This window comes from Aethina tumida, chromosome 6 (assembly GCF_024364675.1).
Source record: "Aethina tumida isolate Nest 87 chromosome 6, icAetTumi1.1, whole genome shotgun sequence".
NCBI classification, from domain to species: domain Eukaryota; kingdom Metazoa; phylum Arthropoda; class Insecta; order Coleoptera; family Nitidulidae; genus Aethina; species Aethina tumida.
The window spans coordinates 5,699,317-5,713,838 of NC_065440.1; the positions used below are offsets into that span (position 1 = coordinate 5,699,317).

Below are 14,522 nucleotides of genomic sequence, written 5' to 3' on the forward strand. Positions count from 1 at the left end.
TTTTCCTTTGAATATGTCGGGGTCGTGTGGGTTCTTTCGTTCATGACAGTTTATCAGATAGTATTATTTAAATTTATCAGCCTACTGTTTTAAGTGCATTTGTGTTTAATTTAGTCTAATATTCTAATTCTTTAATATTTTCCACATTTACGGTTGACATATTTTTAATGACATCGGTATCGTTTACGAGTGGATTGATTACTTTGTTTAAATCTGTTATTGTTGTTGTTGCATTTTGTTTAATTTTATTTTCTAATTCTTTAATATTTTTCACATTCGTGTTAATTTGTGTTTGATGTTGTTTTAAAGATTTCAATATTGTATTGTAAAGTGAATCTATACCGTCATTAAAATATTTTAAAGTATTAGAATCCGAATCGTTTAAAGATTTTAATATTCCATTGTAAAGTGATTTGATGCCGGTATTAAAATATTTTAAGTTAACAGCATCCGAATCGTTTTTGGGTTCACCGACATTACATGTTCGTAAGTTGGTTGCATCAATGTCGCCGTCGATGGTGTGCTTTAGGCCGTCATTTATTTTTTGAAGGATCATATGAAACGCATATGTTTGTTGCATTGTTCCTGCTTTTGAAGATGACGATGATGATGATGACGAATGATGTCCAAACTTGTTTAAAGACATGCTGTTAAACGTGAACTGACCACGTGTGTGCCGTGCAATTTATCTAATGTATAATTTTTGCTTCCCGCAATTCGTTCACGATGCTGATAATTTCGTTATCGTTGGACGTGTTACCGGCAGCCTTGGATGCGATAAGAAGTTTTAGTCGTTCAACCAGTTCGTTTGCATCATCCCAATAGACATATTCAATTGGATTTGTATTAAATTTTAGTAACGAATTGCTAACGGTTGTTAGCGACGATGGCTGCAGCGGCGGCGGCGGCGGCAGTGGTGGCAGACCGGTACCACTATGTGATTGAACTTTTTTGCTGCTGCTGCTGCTGCCGTCGCTGCCAAACATTAACGGTTTAATTATGTATGTATATTTGTAGGCCTTCGATCCGCGCAAACGACCGTTTTTTGCATAATTTAATCTATGAACATTAGATAAATCTAATATGTCACGATATTTTTTCATATCATATGCATTATAATTTTTGAGTTTGTTTTTAAATAACAGTTCATAGAGACCGAGGGTACCTCGAAAACGTTTATTTTCAATTAACAAATCATTGGTTTTCCGATCAAAGTCGATATAGGAACTTCCAAGTTTCCATTGCTCTGTGGTCGGCTGGTATGTTACACCGTAAGTTGTATCAAATGCACCATCACTGTTGTCACTTTTTACATAACTCTCGATATAATTGCGAACCAACGGTGGATACTGTTCTAACCATTCCCTGTAAACTTGATCATCTAATTTTGATATGTCTGTAACAGCCACCTGCTCCACCCCTTCATCTTCACGAACATCACCATCATCATCATCATCATCATCATCATCAACATCATCATCAACAGTATAAAAATCTGTTGTTCTTGTATCCAATTCTCGCACAGGTTCAAGTTTAAGCTCCTTCATTTGCGGAGTTGATACAAATTGTTGCTGTTTGACGGTTGGCAACAATGATGATGATGATGATGATGATGATGATGATGATAATGGAGTCTGTTTTTTCCTAAACTTTTTTTCATTTATTTTGATTTCACCATTTTCAACAAGTCGTCTTCGATTCTGTTCAACAAGTTCGTTTAGAGGATCACTGACGGGTTTAAACAGTTTATTCAACGTTTTGTCCTGTTCAGATTTACCCAATTTCAATGCAAGATATTTTTTTCTAATATTTTTTGACAGTTTGTTAATTTGACGTGTAACATGGTCATCATCATGATGATGATGATGATGATGATGATCATGTTTCGACAACATTGCGATTAACAGTGTTGTAATCAGATTGCGGTCTTCATAGTTATATAATTATCAAAACCTTTGCGGTAACGTCCGTTGTCTAAAGGGAAATCTTTAACGATAATCACGCAACCGTACTGTTCGTTCCAACATTTCGAGCAAATTTTTTTGAATTCATCATAAGTCATATCGGGCGATACGTGTTCCTCAAATACGTGCTTAAGATTCACATCGTCTTGACGAAACAGACACAGGACATTGCAATTAGCACGTATCAGTTGTTTTGGAATTTTCGAATACGTTTGACATAAATAGGCGACGTCGATATTCTTATGTCTACCCATAGAATAATACTCACGAATTTTGTCTTGCTTATATGAAGCAACGTCATCAAATATAAATATTGAATTAATTCGCGCTTCGCAAGGGTCAATTATATCCTCGCTATTTTTGTACGAAAAATATCGAATACATTTGACTTTATTTAAAACTTTTTGAAGCAACTGATACTTTGGCTGGTAAAGTGATTTTGACACATAAATGTTTTCAAATCTCGCTCCATTAGGATCAAATATCAAACTAAGTACGGCGTTAGTTTTCCCACATCCGCTGGGCCCACAAAATATTGCCCTAAATGTATTTGGTAGTAAATTCCCATGTCTACCATTACTACTACTACTATTACCACTACTACAATTGGTAGAATTGGTAAAAAAATCTAAATTAAGGATCGGTAGCGTTTCTTGTTGTTGTTGTACACCCCACATTTTACGTTACACACACACACACACACATTCACACAAATTAAATGACACGTTATTAATTTGTACAATTTATTTATTTATTTATTTTATATATGAACAAGTTTAGTTACATTTTTTTTTTATTTATTTAGTCAGCAGATTGTGTAATTCCTTGGCTCTCTTTACATATATGTCTGCATAGAAACAGTCACAAGTATCGGGTCCGCAAGTTGTCTCCGCACAAGACCAGGGACAAGTCTTGTAATGCCACCCGTATTTGTTTAATACCTTTTCAATATTTTGATACTGAATCATCATAGACCTCATACTGACACATTTAGAAATGGCATCCTGTACGACGATCGAAGCAGCGGCAGGCGGTGACCAGTGTGGCCATTCAGCAAACCATACCCCTCTGAACTTGATATTTTCGTGAGACACGTTCGGCACCTTTGGACTCGGCACGGTTCGGTTTCTGAATCGGAACGGAACTGCTTGGACCCACATGTTTATAATACATTAGCAGCGAAGTAAACAAGAGTTTTGTCTGTTTCTTATAGCGTTACATAAACTTGAATATATGGAACTCGATGCGAATTTTCAACATTGTTGTTGATATACAATTTGAATTAATATATAATTCTTGATATTCACAGTCGTTTAATCGTTTTTAATCCCTTTATTAATCAGGCCTATCAGACTGTGACGAATTGTTTGAATTGTTCTTAATAAAAACTATGTTTTAAGAAAGTAAAAACCATAAAACATTCGTTAATTTACACATAAATTATCTATTCTACGTTACTAAAGGTTAATTTACTTCGATGATAAAATGGTATATAAAGATTGTAATTATATTTTTATATCTTGATTAAAATTTAAATACATTATAATTCATTGATGCAAAGAACGGATTGTCAGTAATTTCAATAACGTTCGTTAATTTATATATACATATTTATTTTATGGATTCAGTGTTATTTAATAAAACGCAGAAATTATACAAAGTTGTTTATTACTAACAATATTAATTAAAAGTAAAGTAAAACACAATAATATTACTATGTACCTTAATATTAGGATTAAAACTAAGTCTTACATGATATTTAATTTAATAATAAAACTATCTTAGGCCTAACTAGCTTAACAAATGTAAAATTAAATATTTATTATAAGTTTGTACACAAATGTAGTATTCGTATTTATATTACAAATACATCAATTAATATAAACAAAGTACAAATACTATTAAAGTATTGGACAAATATGATAGATAAGACTGTCAGAAGATACATATGGATGTTCGATCAGTTTCGAGATACACGTATATGAACAAATTTTAATTGTTTCTTGTTTTTCAAAATATTCTCCATGAAGATTGACACAATTTTTTATGTGAACCAATTTTCAAAGCACTTTGCCATCTTACCCCAACATGGTACTTTCAAAACAAGCGTTTAAAAGCTTGCTAAATCAATGGCTATACGGGGAATATTCCATCAGTGCGATGTTTTGAGTATTCAAAAAGTCATCTGTGAGATTAGATGTGTCACAGCCCACATTACCATGATGTAGAATGATTCTTGTTCGGTTGTATGTATTCCTCATTTCTTCGAATACTTCTGACAAACAAATGGCTATGTACCGATCAGGATTGGTGCGAATCCGGGATCACAAAACAATTAATAATAGTTAATTATATTTAACAAAAAGTCCCTATCTAAAAACTACCTACTAGCCCCTATCAATTGATATTGAAAATTTAGAATATTTGTAACAGAATCTTTTAAAGAACTTAATTAATCAGAATATTATACCTAACAATATTAATAGAAAGCTCGTTGGCCAGTTTAATATTGCACTGAGAAAGATTCAAATTAATATTTTTTTCAAAGTTTGTGAGTCATATAAAGTGGTTTCCAACAACACACGAAGAAATTGCATGTGAAATTCTTGATAAAAAATCAAACTATAAACGTTAAAAGGTCAAATCAAAGTGGACAATATTCATATTTTTAAATGTAAAATATGGGAATTTTTTTCATGTATTATGTATGTAAGATAAATTGTGAACGATATTGACTAAATAATGAACATCAACGAAGATCTTACCGCGACAATGTTTTTGATAAAACGTATTTTTTAAATTGACCATTTTACGGCGCAGACATTTTTATTTTGTGGAGTAATTTTGTTATACTTCAGAATTCCCCCGAAACGTGTATGGCAGAATTAGCGATAAATCCAATCAACGTCGACCTACAAACTCGAATAAATGTAGATATTCAAACAATGATCACGAAAGCGTTAATTTTTACATTAGCAACAAATTGTTTACAGAATGAGGTGTAACATAGAGAACCTGAATAAGAATAGTTGTTAAAAATCTCGCAACATGACAAGATATGCGCCCATGTGGAACAAAATTTATTTTAATGTAATATCAAACTTCTTAAGAACTTATGAAAAGGTGTAATATACAGATTGATAAGTTAAACAACCCAGTAAGACGACAGTTAGGATTGACATTTCAAAAGATGAAGGTACGAAGCGATCTGTTGACATTAATAAAACTCGATGCCATAACGAATTGTTTGTACAATCTCTTTTCTAACACCATATTCCGTTTTGCAATATTTCCTCTTAGTTTTTCAATAATACGAAAATGATGATTAAAAGAATTATTTAGTACTTTACAAAACTTACAAGGCGGTCTTAACGCAAGTAAACTACCCTTCTCTTAGAAACTCCCTGCAAACAAATGCCACTGTGGATATTTTGCGTGCATCACTCCAAACGGAAGGCCAAATATTTTTTGGAAGCTTGCAAATCTAGATACTAATTAATAAAAAATATAGCACAACAACATCAAGATATTGAGTGTTTATTGGCGAACCATCCCTTATTTGGCTAATATGACAAGCAAAACAAAAAATACAAATAAATGACACCTAGGGTAAAATAAAATTCTAAGAGAAAACTGACTGACTAATTTAGTTTAATTATTTCTCTTGACAAAAAAGTCTATCTGAGTTATTTCAAATTTATATTGTATATATATCTTTTTTCAGCGAAAGGAAAAACGATTAATTTACTCAAGTTTCATAGAAATGTTACTTGTTTCGATTCTGCGACATCTGGTCATCTCGACTGGATAAGACAAATATGACTGTAAATAGATAGAAAATAATCACTGTGGTGAAAAATGCAATAGAATGACATTCTGAAGAATTTGTATACAAATTTTAAAGAACAATGCAAAGAAAAAAGAAATCACTCAAATTATTTCATTTTTATTTTTATACGCGTCTTCTAAAAGTGATTTTGCAACATTTTAACAATGATGACTTTTTGGAGAAAATTATCGATAATGTTAAACTGATTTATCTAAAACATTCAATGAAAAATATAGTCATCAAAGAGTTACTTAATCACAGAATCTTCCTAAGAATGTTGCTCAAAAAATGGTACAACATATGAGAAACAGAATTTAGATAAAAGATAGAAACACATTTTGACTCTAGAGAATGAAAAGAATAATATTTATTTTAGTAATTTGTTCTTCATAAATGCGATTCGATTATAACATTACCGAACCCGAATGCTAACAATTAATTACAAAAAAAATAAACCCATTGGTTAATGGGACAGATCCAATTGTAACGAGCAAAATTAAATAAAAAACAAAGACACGAAGTGGACATTAATGACAATCTACTTTCACGAATGACCTGTCTATATGTATATCTAAAGTTATTCGGATTCATAGGTAGACGTTTGTTGGAATTATTTCCTGACGTTTCGCTAGAACGAGTGGCTATCATCTTCAGAGGTCTGATTTGGTTCATGTCACTTTGACATTTGATTGATGACTAAATTACAACCTAGACAACTGATGTTCTAGAAATTTCGTTATGTTCGTTGGCCGTTCTTATCTGCTTAGGGATTATGGTGTTTTTGAGAACTGTTGTCCCTGAGTAACCTTTACTTTCTATATGTATTTACAAAAGCATATATTATAGTGTTTCTTTACAAAAAAGTATCAAATAAAGTGAAGTCCGCCCACCAACTTTCATGAGGAATCTGAATCTGAAGATTCACCAACATGAAAGTTGGCGACAGGCTTCATTTTATTTGGTGCATTTTTGTAAAGAGACTGTGGTGTCATTCGTCCAAGTAAACTGTCATTAACATCCAAATTCTCTATTTGTTGGCCACGATATTTAATTTTACACGTTACCAATGCGTCTATTGTCTCTTTACCCAATCGATTTCTTTTTTTTGTAACTACGTCTGGAAAAACTGAAAAAGTCCTTTCAGCATCAGCGTTCGAGTTAGGTAATGATCGAATCGCATTAATGATGTTAAACAAATTACAGAAATAAAAATGATTGTTTTCATTACCTACGGTCAAAATATTCTTCCACCCCTCATCAAAATTTGCATCTTTCAATTCTTCTACCATTTTTTGAGGAACATGTTTAGGAAGATCGCACCATTCTTTGTTTAACTCCTCGATGTCGATATCAACATTCAATATTTTAGATACAGCTACCACCGAATTAAAATTATCGTTTATAACATTATCGATAATTTTCGCAGGATCAAAAATTTTTAATTTTTCCAAAAAGTCATCGTTGTCACGTAACGTATCAAAATATGATAAAATCGCTGTAGAAGCACATATATAAAATTGCAAACAATTTGACTGAATTTCCTTTGCCAATGTTCCCTGTTCTTCAGAACCAGCAAGCAAATTCTGCACAATGTTGTTGCATTCTTCGCCACAATCGATATTTTCTAAATGATTAGCCGAAACATCAAGTTTTACTTGTCTTATACAGTCGAAATGTTTCAATAGACCAGGTTTTAGGAAATGTCGCAGAATTGACATAAGCAACATTTCTGTAAAACTATGCAGTAAGTGAATCCTTGTTTCCGATGACTGAAAAAAGGCATTGAATGTGTTAAAATAATTTAAAATAAATTTCAAAAAACACAGATAGGCTTTGGTATCTTGAGCAATAATTATTGTAAACTAGTCTTGCAATGTTCTATCAGAATTTTGTTTTACTCTAGGATCAATATTACTTGCATCTTGTGTTTTACTTAATACAACATTTTTGCTTGTCATATCAGCTAAATAAGCCACTATGGACGGCCAACACAACAACAAACGTTCAATAGCTTGATGTTGGGTTAACCAACGTGTGCTATTATTTTTTATTAATTTACATTCTAGATTTTGCAAACTTGCCAAAAAAAAATCAAATTCAGCCTTCCGTTTTGGACTGTCACGTACAAAGTTAATAATAAATGTTATTAATTCAATAATCCACGGCGGCATTTGTTTGCAGGCAGTTTTCACAATTAGATTACATGTATGAGAAGGGCAAGGAAGTTTAATTACGTTAGGACAAGCCTTGTTAAGTCGTGTAAAAAATGAATTTTTGCTTCCAATCATCACGGACGCATTATCGGAAGACAGTGAGGAGATGTTGGAAAAAGGAATCTGGTATTTTCTCATTTCTGATGAAAAATGATTGTACAAACCTTCCGCTGTTGTATTTGTTGCATCCAGTTTTAATACTGTCAATGGATCTGTTCGCACATTCATCGTCTCTTCATCAACAAATCGAGTTTGAAATGTCATCCATTTTTGTCGTTGTACCGGTTCGGTTAACTCATCAATATGTAAACCAAATTTACAATTACGCAATTTTGCAATATGCGTGTCTTTTTCATAAGGTCCTAAAACATTTGTTATTACATTTGTTAATTTTGTTCGACCCATACGCATATCTTGTAATGTGGCACGATCTTTACCAACTATTTGAAAAAATTTTAAAAATTTCTCAGCAGCTCTATGCGAAATACCCGATTCAACAACTAATTGTGCAAATTTAGCTTCCGCACATCTTTTTCGCATTTCCGGAGAACCCTCAGGTAATTCAAAATTACTCTCGCCGTCGAAATCGTTGGTGTTTGAGTCATTGTGATGACGAAGTCGATGTCGTTCAATATTCATCCTACCCCCAAGACATGAAAATGATGATTCACATAATTTACATCTAAACATATGAATATCATTAGGATCCTCTTCCAAAAATGGTTTGAAAAGCGGCTCCTCAGTCCACCGAAATTTGAACTTTTGACTTTTTTTCGTTTCGCATTTTTTATTTGCAGGAATTCCACATGCAATATTTTCGTGTGTTTTAGTTTTTAGATGTCTTTTAATTGCAGACAGATTTACCACTTTGTATGACTTGTCACAAACTTTGCAACGATAAAGATATTTATTGTTTGGATCTTCCTCAATGCAAGATCCAACAAATTTTATCCAAGTTTTTTTAAATTGTGGCATTTTAATGAAAAAATAAAGATAATTACAAAAAAAAAATAACTACCCTAACCTAACCGACAAAAATTAAATAATAATAATAATAATAATAATAATAATAATAATAATAATAATAATAATAATAATAATAATAATAATAATAATAATAAAAATAAAAATAAAATCCTCGAATAATCTGTGAAACAAAATAAAAAAAATTAAAAATGTAACAAATAGCTAGATATTGTTAATATATTTAAACACATTTTACTAATTTGGATTTATTTTTAAAAACATTTTTCTGTTTTGTCGAAATCAATAAATTCATAGATTAAATTTATTAATTATTTATAAAATCTTACCTCTACACCAATTCCCAATTCCAATTTAATAATTAAACTAACACCTCACTGAAATTAAATTTTCATTAGAATCATTGTTTAATAAAAATATATAAACTTACCTGTATATATATATATATATAAAATAATCACATTTAATTACTCTTTTTTATCACTTTACTTTAATTCACAATAACTATCTTCAAAAGCTACAATGCAAAGAATGCCACGTAGAATCGAAATTAATATTGTATTATATACAGTTATGATCAAAATAGGATATCATTTTATAAAAATAAATGTAAAATAAAATATTGTAAAATATTATAATTTTACCTTTATGTATTCCATTTCCACTATAATAAGTAAATTGTTTCAAGTTATAAAATGATTCTTTATTAAAAAAGTCAAATAATTATATTTAATTATATTGTTTGGTTCAAATTAATTTAAAGTTTTCGTTTAATATTTAAATTAATTAAATTAAATTAACATTTATTTTTAATCAACATATTTTTTTAATATTAATATTTGAAATCAGTTCAATTAAACAAACTTAAAGTTCTTCAAATATAAAAGAAAATTTCTCTTTTGGTTTTCATTAATCTGAACTAAATTGTTATTATGATTATTATTGAACGAGTTGTGCTGTGGAATTAATAAAGTCTATACCAAATTTATTCTAAAAAGTACCAATGTTAAGATTTATCAGTAATTTTATAATTGAATATTACTTTCCACACTTTATATAAAATAAATATTTGTCCTTTTTTATAGTCCTAAAACGCATAATATGATATCTGCAATAATGTTCCTACAAATATATTGTTAATTTTTAACCTTTACTTATAACTATATAATTATTTTTAATAATTAGTTTAAATATATTATGTATTTAAAATATGCACGTAAATGCACTACATTTGTATTAAATAATTTAGAATTTAATGAACAATTTGTACGGTGAACAATATTAATATTAACAAAACGGGTAGTTAATTAACACATTTGTGTTTGAAATCAAAATCATAGTATTTCTCTCAGAATTATTTTATTGTATAAGATTATTTTAATAATTATACAATATATTTTTACAATTAATTTAACCATAAATATATATTGATTGTTAATATTCCACATATATGCACTACATTCGTATTAAATAATTTAGAATTTAATGAACAATTTGTACGGTGAACAATATTAATATTAACAAAACGGGTAGTTAATTAACACATTTGTGTTTGAAATCAAAATCATAGTATTTCTCTCAGAATTATTTTATTGCATAAGATTATTTTAATAATTAAATAATATATTTTTACAATTAATTTAACCATAAATAAATATAGATTGTTTATTACATTATTATCATTGTTTATTTTATAATTGTGGTTGTATTATTAATTTCATAATTATATTGAAAGAAAAATGTACTATATTCACACCGACTCCAAAATTTTATCCTAATAATGCAAGGTCGTCAAATAATGCCGACCGCAAATATTATTTAAAACGCTTTGCAGGTAAATATAAAATTGGAAAAAACTAATACTAAAAACATCATGCGTATCCACGGCAGTCGCGTTTCGATTCGGAAACCGAACGTGGTGGACGAAAACGAGCAGTCCAAAATCGTCTTAGACCCGTGAAACCCGGTTTGCTGAATGGCCACACTGGCGGTGACGATGTATAAAGTAAAATGTATATTTCACTAAAATTTTTAAATATTGATATGCACTCGTCCAATTGTTGAACAGCCTGTGTAATGGTTTCACTACTACTAGTAGTAGTACTAGTAGTAGTAGTAGTAAGAACCATGATGTCTTTCTCTTCTTCGTTACACCACTCGCCAACTACTAAATAATTTATAATATTTTTGTTATTGCTGCTGCTGTGGTTGGTGGTGGTGGTGGTGGTGGTCAGAAGGTGGCCAAGCGACTAGGGACGGAGGGGCAACAGCCGATGATAGACGTTCGGAATCGCCGAAAAGGTGTTGCTTTTCCTCGAGTGACATCGTATTAAATGTTTTAAACATGTTCATTTTGTTTTCATAGCACATTATGATGATTTTTGTTTGTTTTAAATTGTCCAAATGTTTATTGATTAATTTTACCACGTCGGATGTGGGGTAGGTGTTCCACGATCCACGCGTACAATTTTGCACAATTTGTTGTGGTACACAAACACTTTCCTCGCGAGTCTTCAAAAACCTCATGATCCATACAGCTCGGCTTCGCTTCTTCGAATGATGGCATGTTCCAGCAAACGGAGTCGTATTTTTCAACATCAATTATAGATGTATCGTCCAGTTCATCTTCCAATACCGTTTCCAAATATTCCTTCTGCGATTTTCCTCTCACGTAAATCGTATTGTATGATTTCAATAGGTTGCACAAAATGTTGGCAATTTCTTTATATTCAATACATCCCTTGGAATAAATCAAACCCAGTCTCTTTTCCTGAGGTTTAATCCTTTTCTTATTTTTTGTTGACAGCAAATTGTAAGCCACCGGCGGTTTTATCAAATAATGATTCGTTTGATTACCGTTAGTAACTGTTACTTCTTTCGGATAAAAAGTACATACACCACGATCACTTAACAAATTGAAACCGTGGAGATCAACTACGACAAGCCGCATTTTGTATTTCTACTGAAAACAAACCGAGCTGTTTTCAAAATTTATGTTGAACCATCTCTCTCTCTCTCTCTACGACAAGTTGCGCACAATTTCACTGAGTGGCATGTGCTCAACAATACAATCATGAATGATGATGCAGTATGCTTTCGTAGAATGTGGGAAATCCGAATTGGCTTCGATATCAATTTTCACGTCTACGGTGCTCGACTTTAAGGGTTCATTTCGTCGCGAACAATCTATCACGAATATAGCGTGATTTTTGAACGATACATAATCCAACAGGGGATGCTTAGGGAGCGAATGATCATTTTTAAAATTGTTTTTAAATTCTGTATAGTTGTAATGTGCTTCGGTAAAATGATTTTTGGAAAAATCGAGTTGCATACGTTCCACCGGATAGTAATCACCGTTTAAGGTTATTCGAACATCGGACAAATCAATGTTATCAAAGTACCCGGGATCCTTCTTGGACACACCTCTTCGACCTGTTTGAAACGCAACAATAATATAACGAGGACTCTCGAGAGCAGTACATGTTTTCACAGTCCAAATTTCCTTTCTACCGTTCGCAGTCAACTGCGGTAGTTCGTTAAAATTCCACTTTCGAAATGGAATTATGATTGGTCGATCGGATTTTATTGCTTCCAAAAGATTTAATTTAAGTACATCGTTTGGGAATAAAATTGGTACTTTTAAAGAAACATCTTTTATCGTCAGTTTACCAACGGTTTCTGTCGTAGCACCTGACTCATCTATAGTAATAAAGCAATCATTATCACTGCGGGCTCTGACAAGATGTATTGTTTGTCGGCCGAATTGTGCCAACTGATAATCGTTAAATACCCCTAAAAGATGGTGCAGCGGTATTCGCATAACAAAGGACCCATCACTAGTATTGACAATTGGTGCCGCAGGAAAATTCCATCCTGCTATGCACAAATGTTTCGATTCGATGGAATCGTAGCACAGATACCCCCTTATTGTGCTTACAATGCCCGGATCACGTACACTGTCCACCTCGTGACCGTTTATGGAATAAGTAATTCTATCGAATAGAAAAGCGCCGGCATTATTGACAAGTTGAACGGCTCCATCTCCGGCAGTTTTTTCCAACGTTCCCGCAATAACAATGGCGGCCTCGTGCATCAACAACCACGAGTCTGATTTGTTTATAGTAATTTCAATGGAATCATTGTTATTGAACGATTTTACGTACGGGTAATAGGTGTGCACTTCATATTTTTTAATGGTCTCATCGAAAGTGGGCTTTCGATAAATGTCGAAAATTGGATTTGACGACATGATAGCCTAAAGATTCTAGAAACAATCGGTTCGCTAATGTTAAAACCACCTTCGACTTGGACACTCGTCCACTAAAGACTGAATTGTTACCGTCACTTGCGATGTTTTTATGATTAAATACGAGTCCCATTCAATTGAATTTTTTTATTTCCAAACGCATGATGATTTCCTCACCACGAAAATTTACCGGTTGAAAATCTTGATTTAGAATGTTCAACGTAATATTAAAAATTTCCGTTTTGTTTACAAGCGGCAGATAAAGAAGATTTTGCGGTAACTCGTTTATCGCATAACCCGGATCAACGTCCACCGCAAACTCGTAAATTGTATGAGAAGGTTTATTGTTGTAAAATGCACCGGTCGTTATATTACAATCGACATGGATTGTCCGAACTTTAACTATGTTCACAGGTAAATCCGATTCGTGTCTTGTATTCGATTTGAGGATTCTTTTTGAATATCCAAGCGTACTGCCTATACTATCTCCAGGCGTAAAATCAATTTCGAATTTTTCACTATACACTTCACACTTGATTGTGTTATTGTTCGGTTTCAGGAACAGATACTTGCTATAATCTTCCAGTTTCGCACTTTTAGGAATAATTTGCTCTCTCAGATACGACTCGAAATCCGTCAGCTCATACGAACCGGTCGGAATTGTTACTTGTTTATTTTATTCACCCTCTTTATAGTAAAACTTATTTTTACCAACATCAACATTCGGAATACTATTGTACGAATGGAATCCAATCAGGGCAATGCCATAATTAAAGTCGGGATCAAGCTCGATTGGATTGGGAAAATCCACAGACAAAATATGATTGGTACCTTTTAACGTAAAATACAACGACATTATTGCTTTCCGAACGACGATTACGAAATAAAACTAACCATTTTTTACCGCATCTATTTATTGCTATACAAGAACTTCAAACACAATTGACCGCAATTCGATTGATTGTAAGTTTGAAAAGCATCATTGTTGTACAATATTTTTACTTTTTTGTTTTTCTCGAACCCCAAGTACTCTACAAGTTCCTTCGGTGGTTTCAGAGCCCCAAACGAATCAAAGTATTTTACTTCATTATTTTTTTTCACATAAGCTACCCAGTGAGTGCCCGGATTTTGCGAACGATCCAAATTGATTATGGCACTTTCGTTCTTTTCAACGAGCTGTGGCGATGGTAAAGTGTTGCGCATAAAAACACCCTTAAAATTCGGTATATTTAATTTACGTGCATACTTCATCAATTCATCGTCGAACAATGCTCGGCTGGGTA

At 32.1% G+C, this 14,522-nt stretch overlaps 1 protein-coding gene across 1 annotated transcript; it reads right to left on the reverse strand.

The window, feature by feature from the left end:
• Nucleotides 1-12,009: 12,009 nt before the first annotated feature.
• LOC126265969 (uncharacterized) lies at nucleotides 12,010-13,242 on the reverse strand. Its single transcript, XM_049969083.1, has one exon. It carries the CDS (start codon nucleotides 13,240-13,242, stop codon nucleotides 12,010-12,012), a length of 1,233 nt encoding a protein of 410 aa, XP_049825040.1.
• Between the last annotated feature and the right edge of the window lie 1,280 nt (nucleotides 13,243-14,522).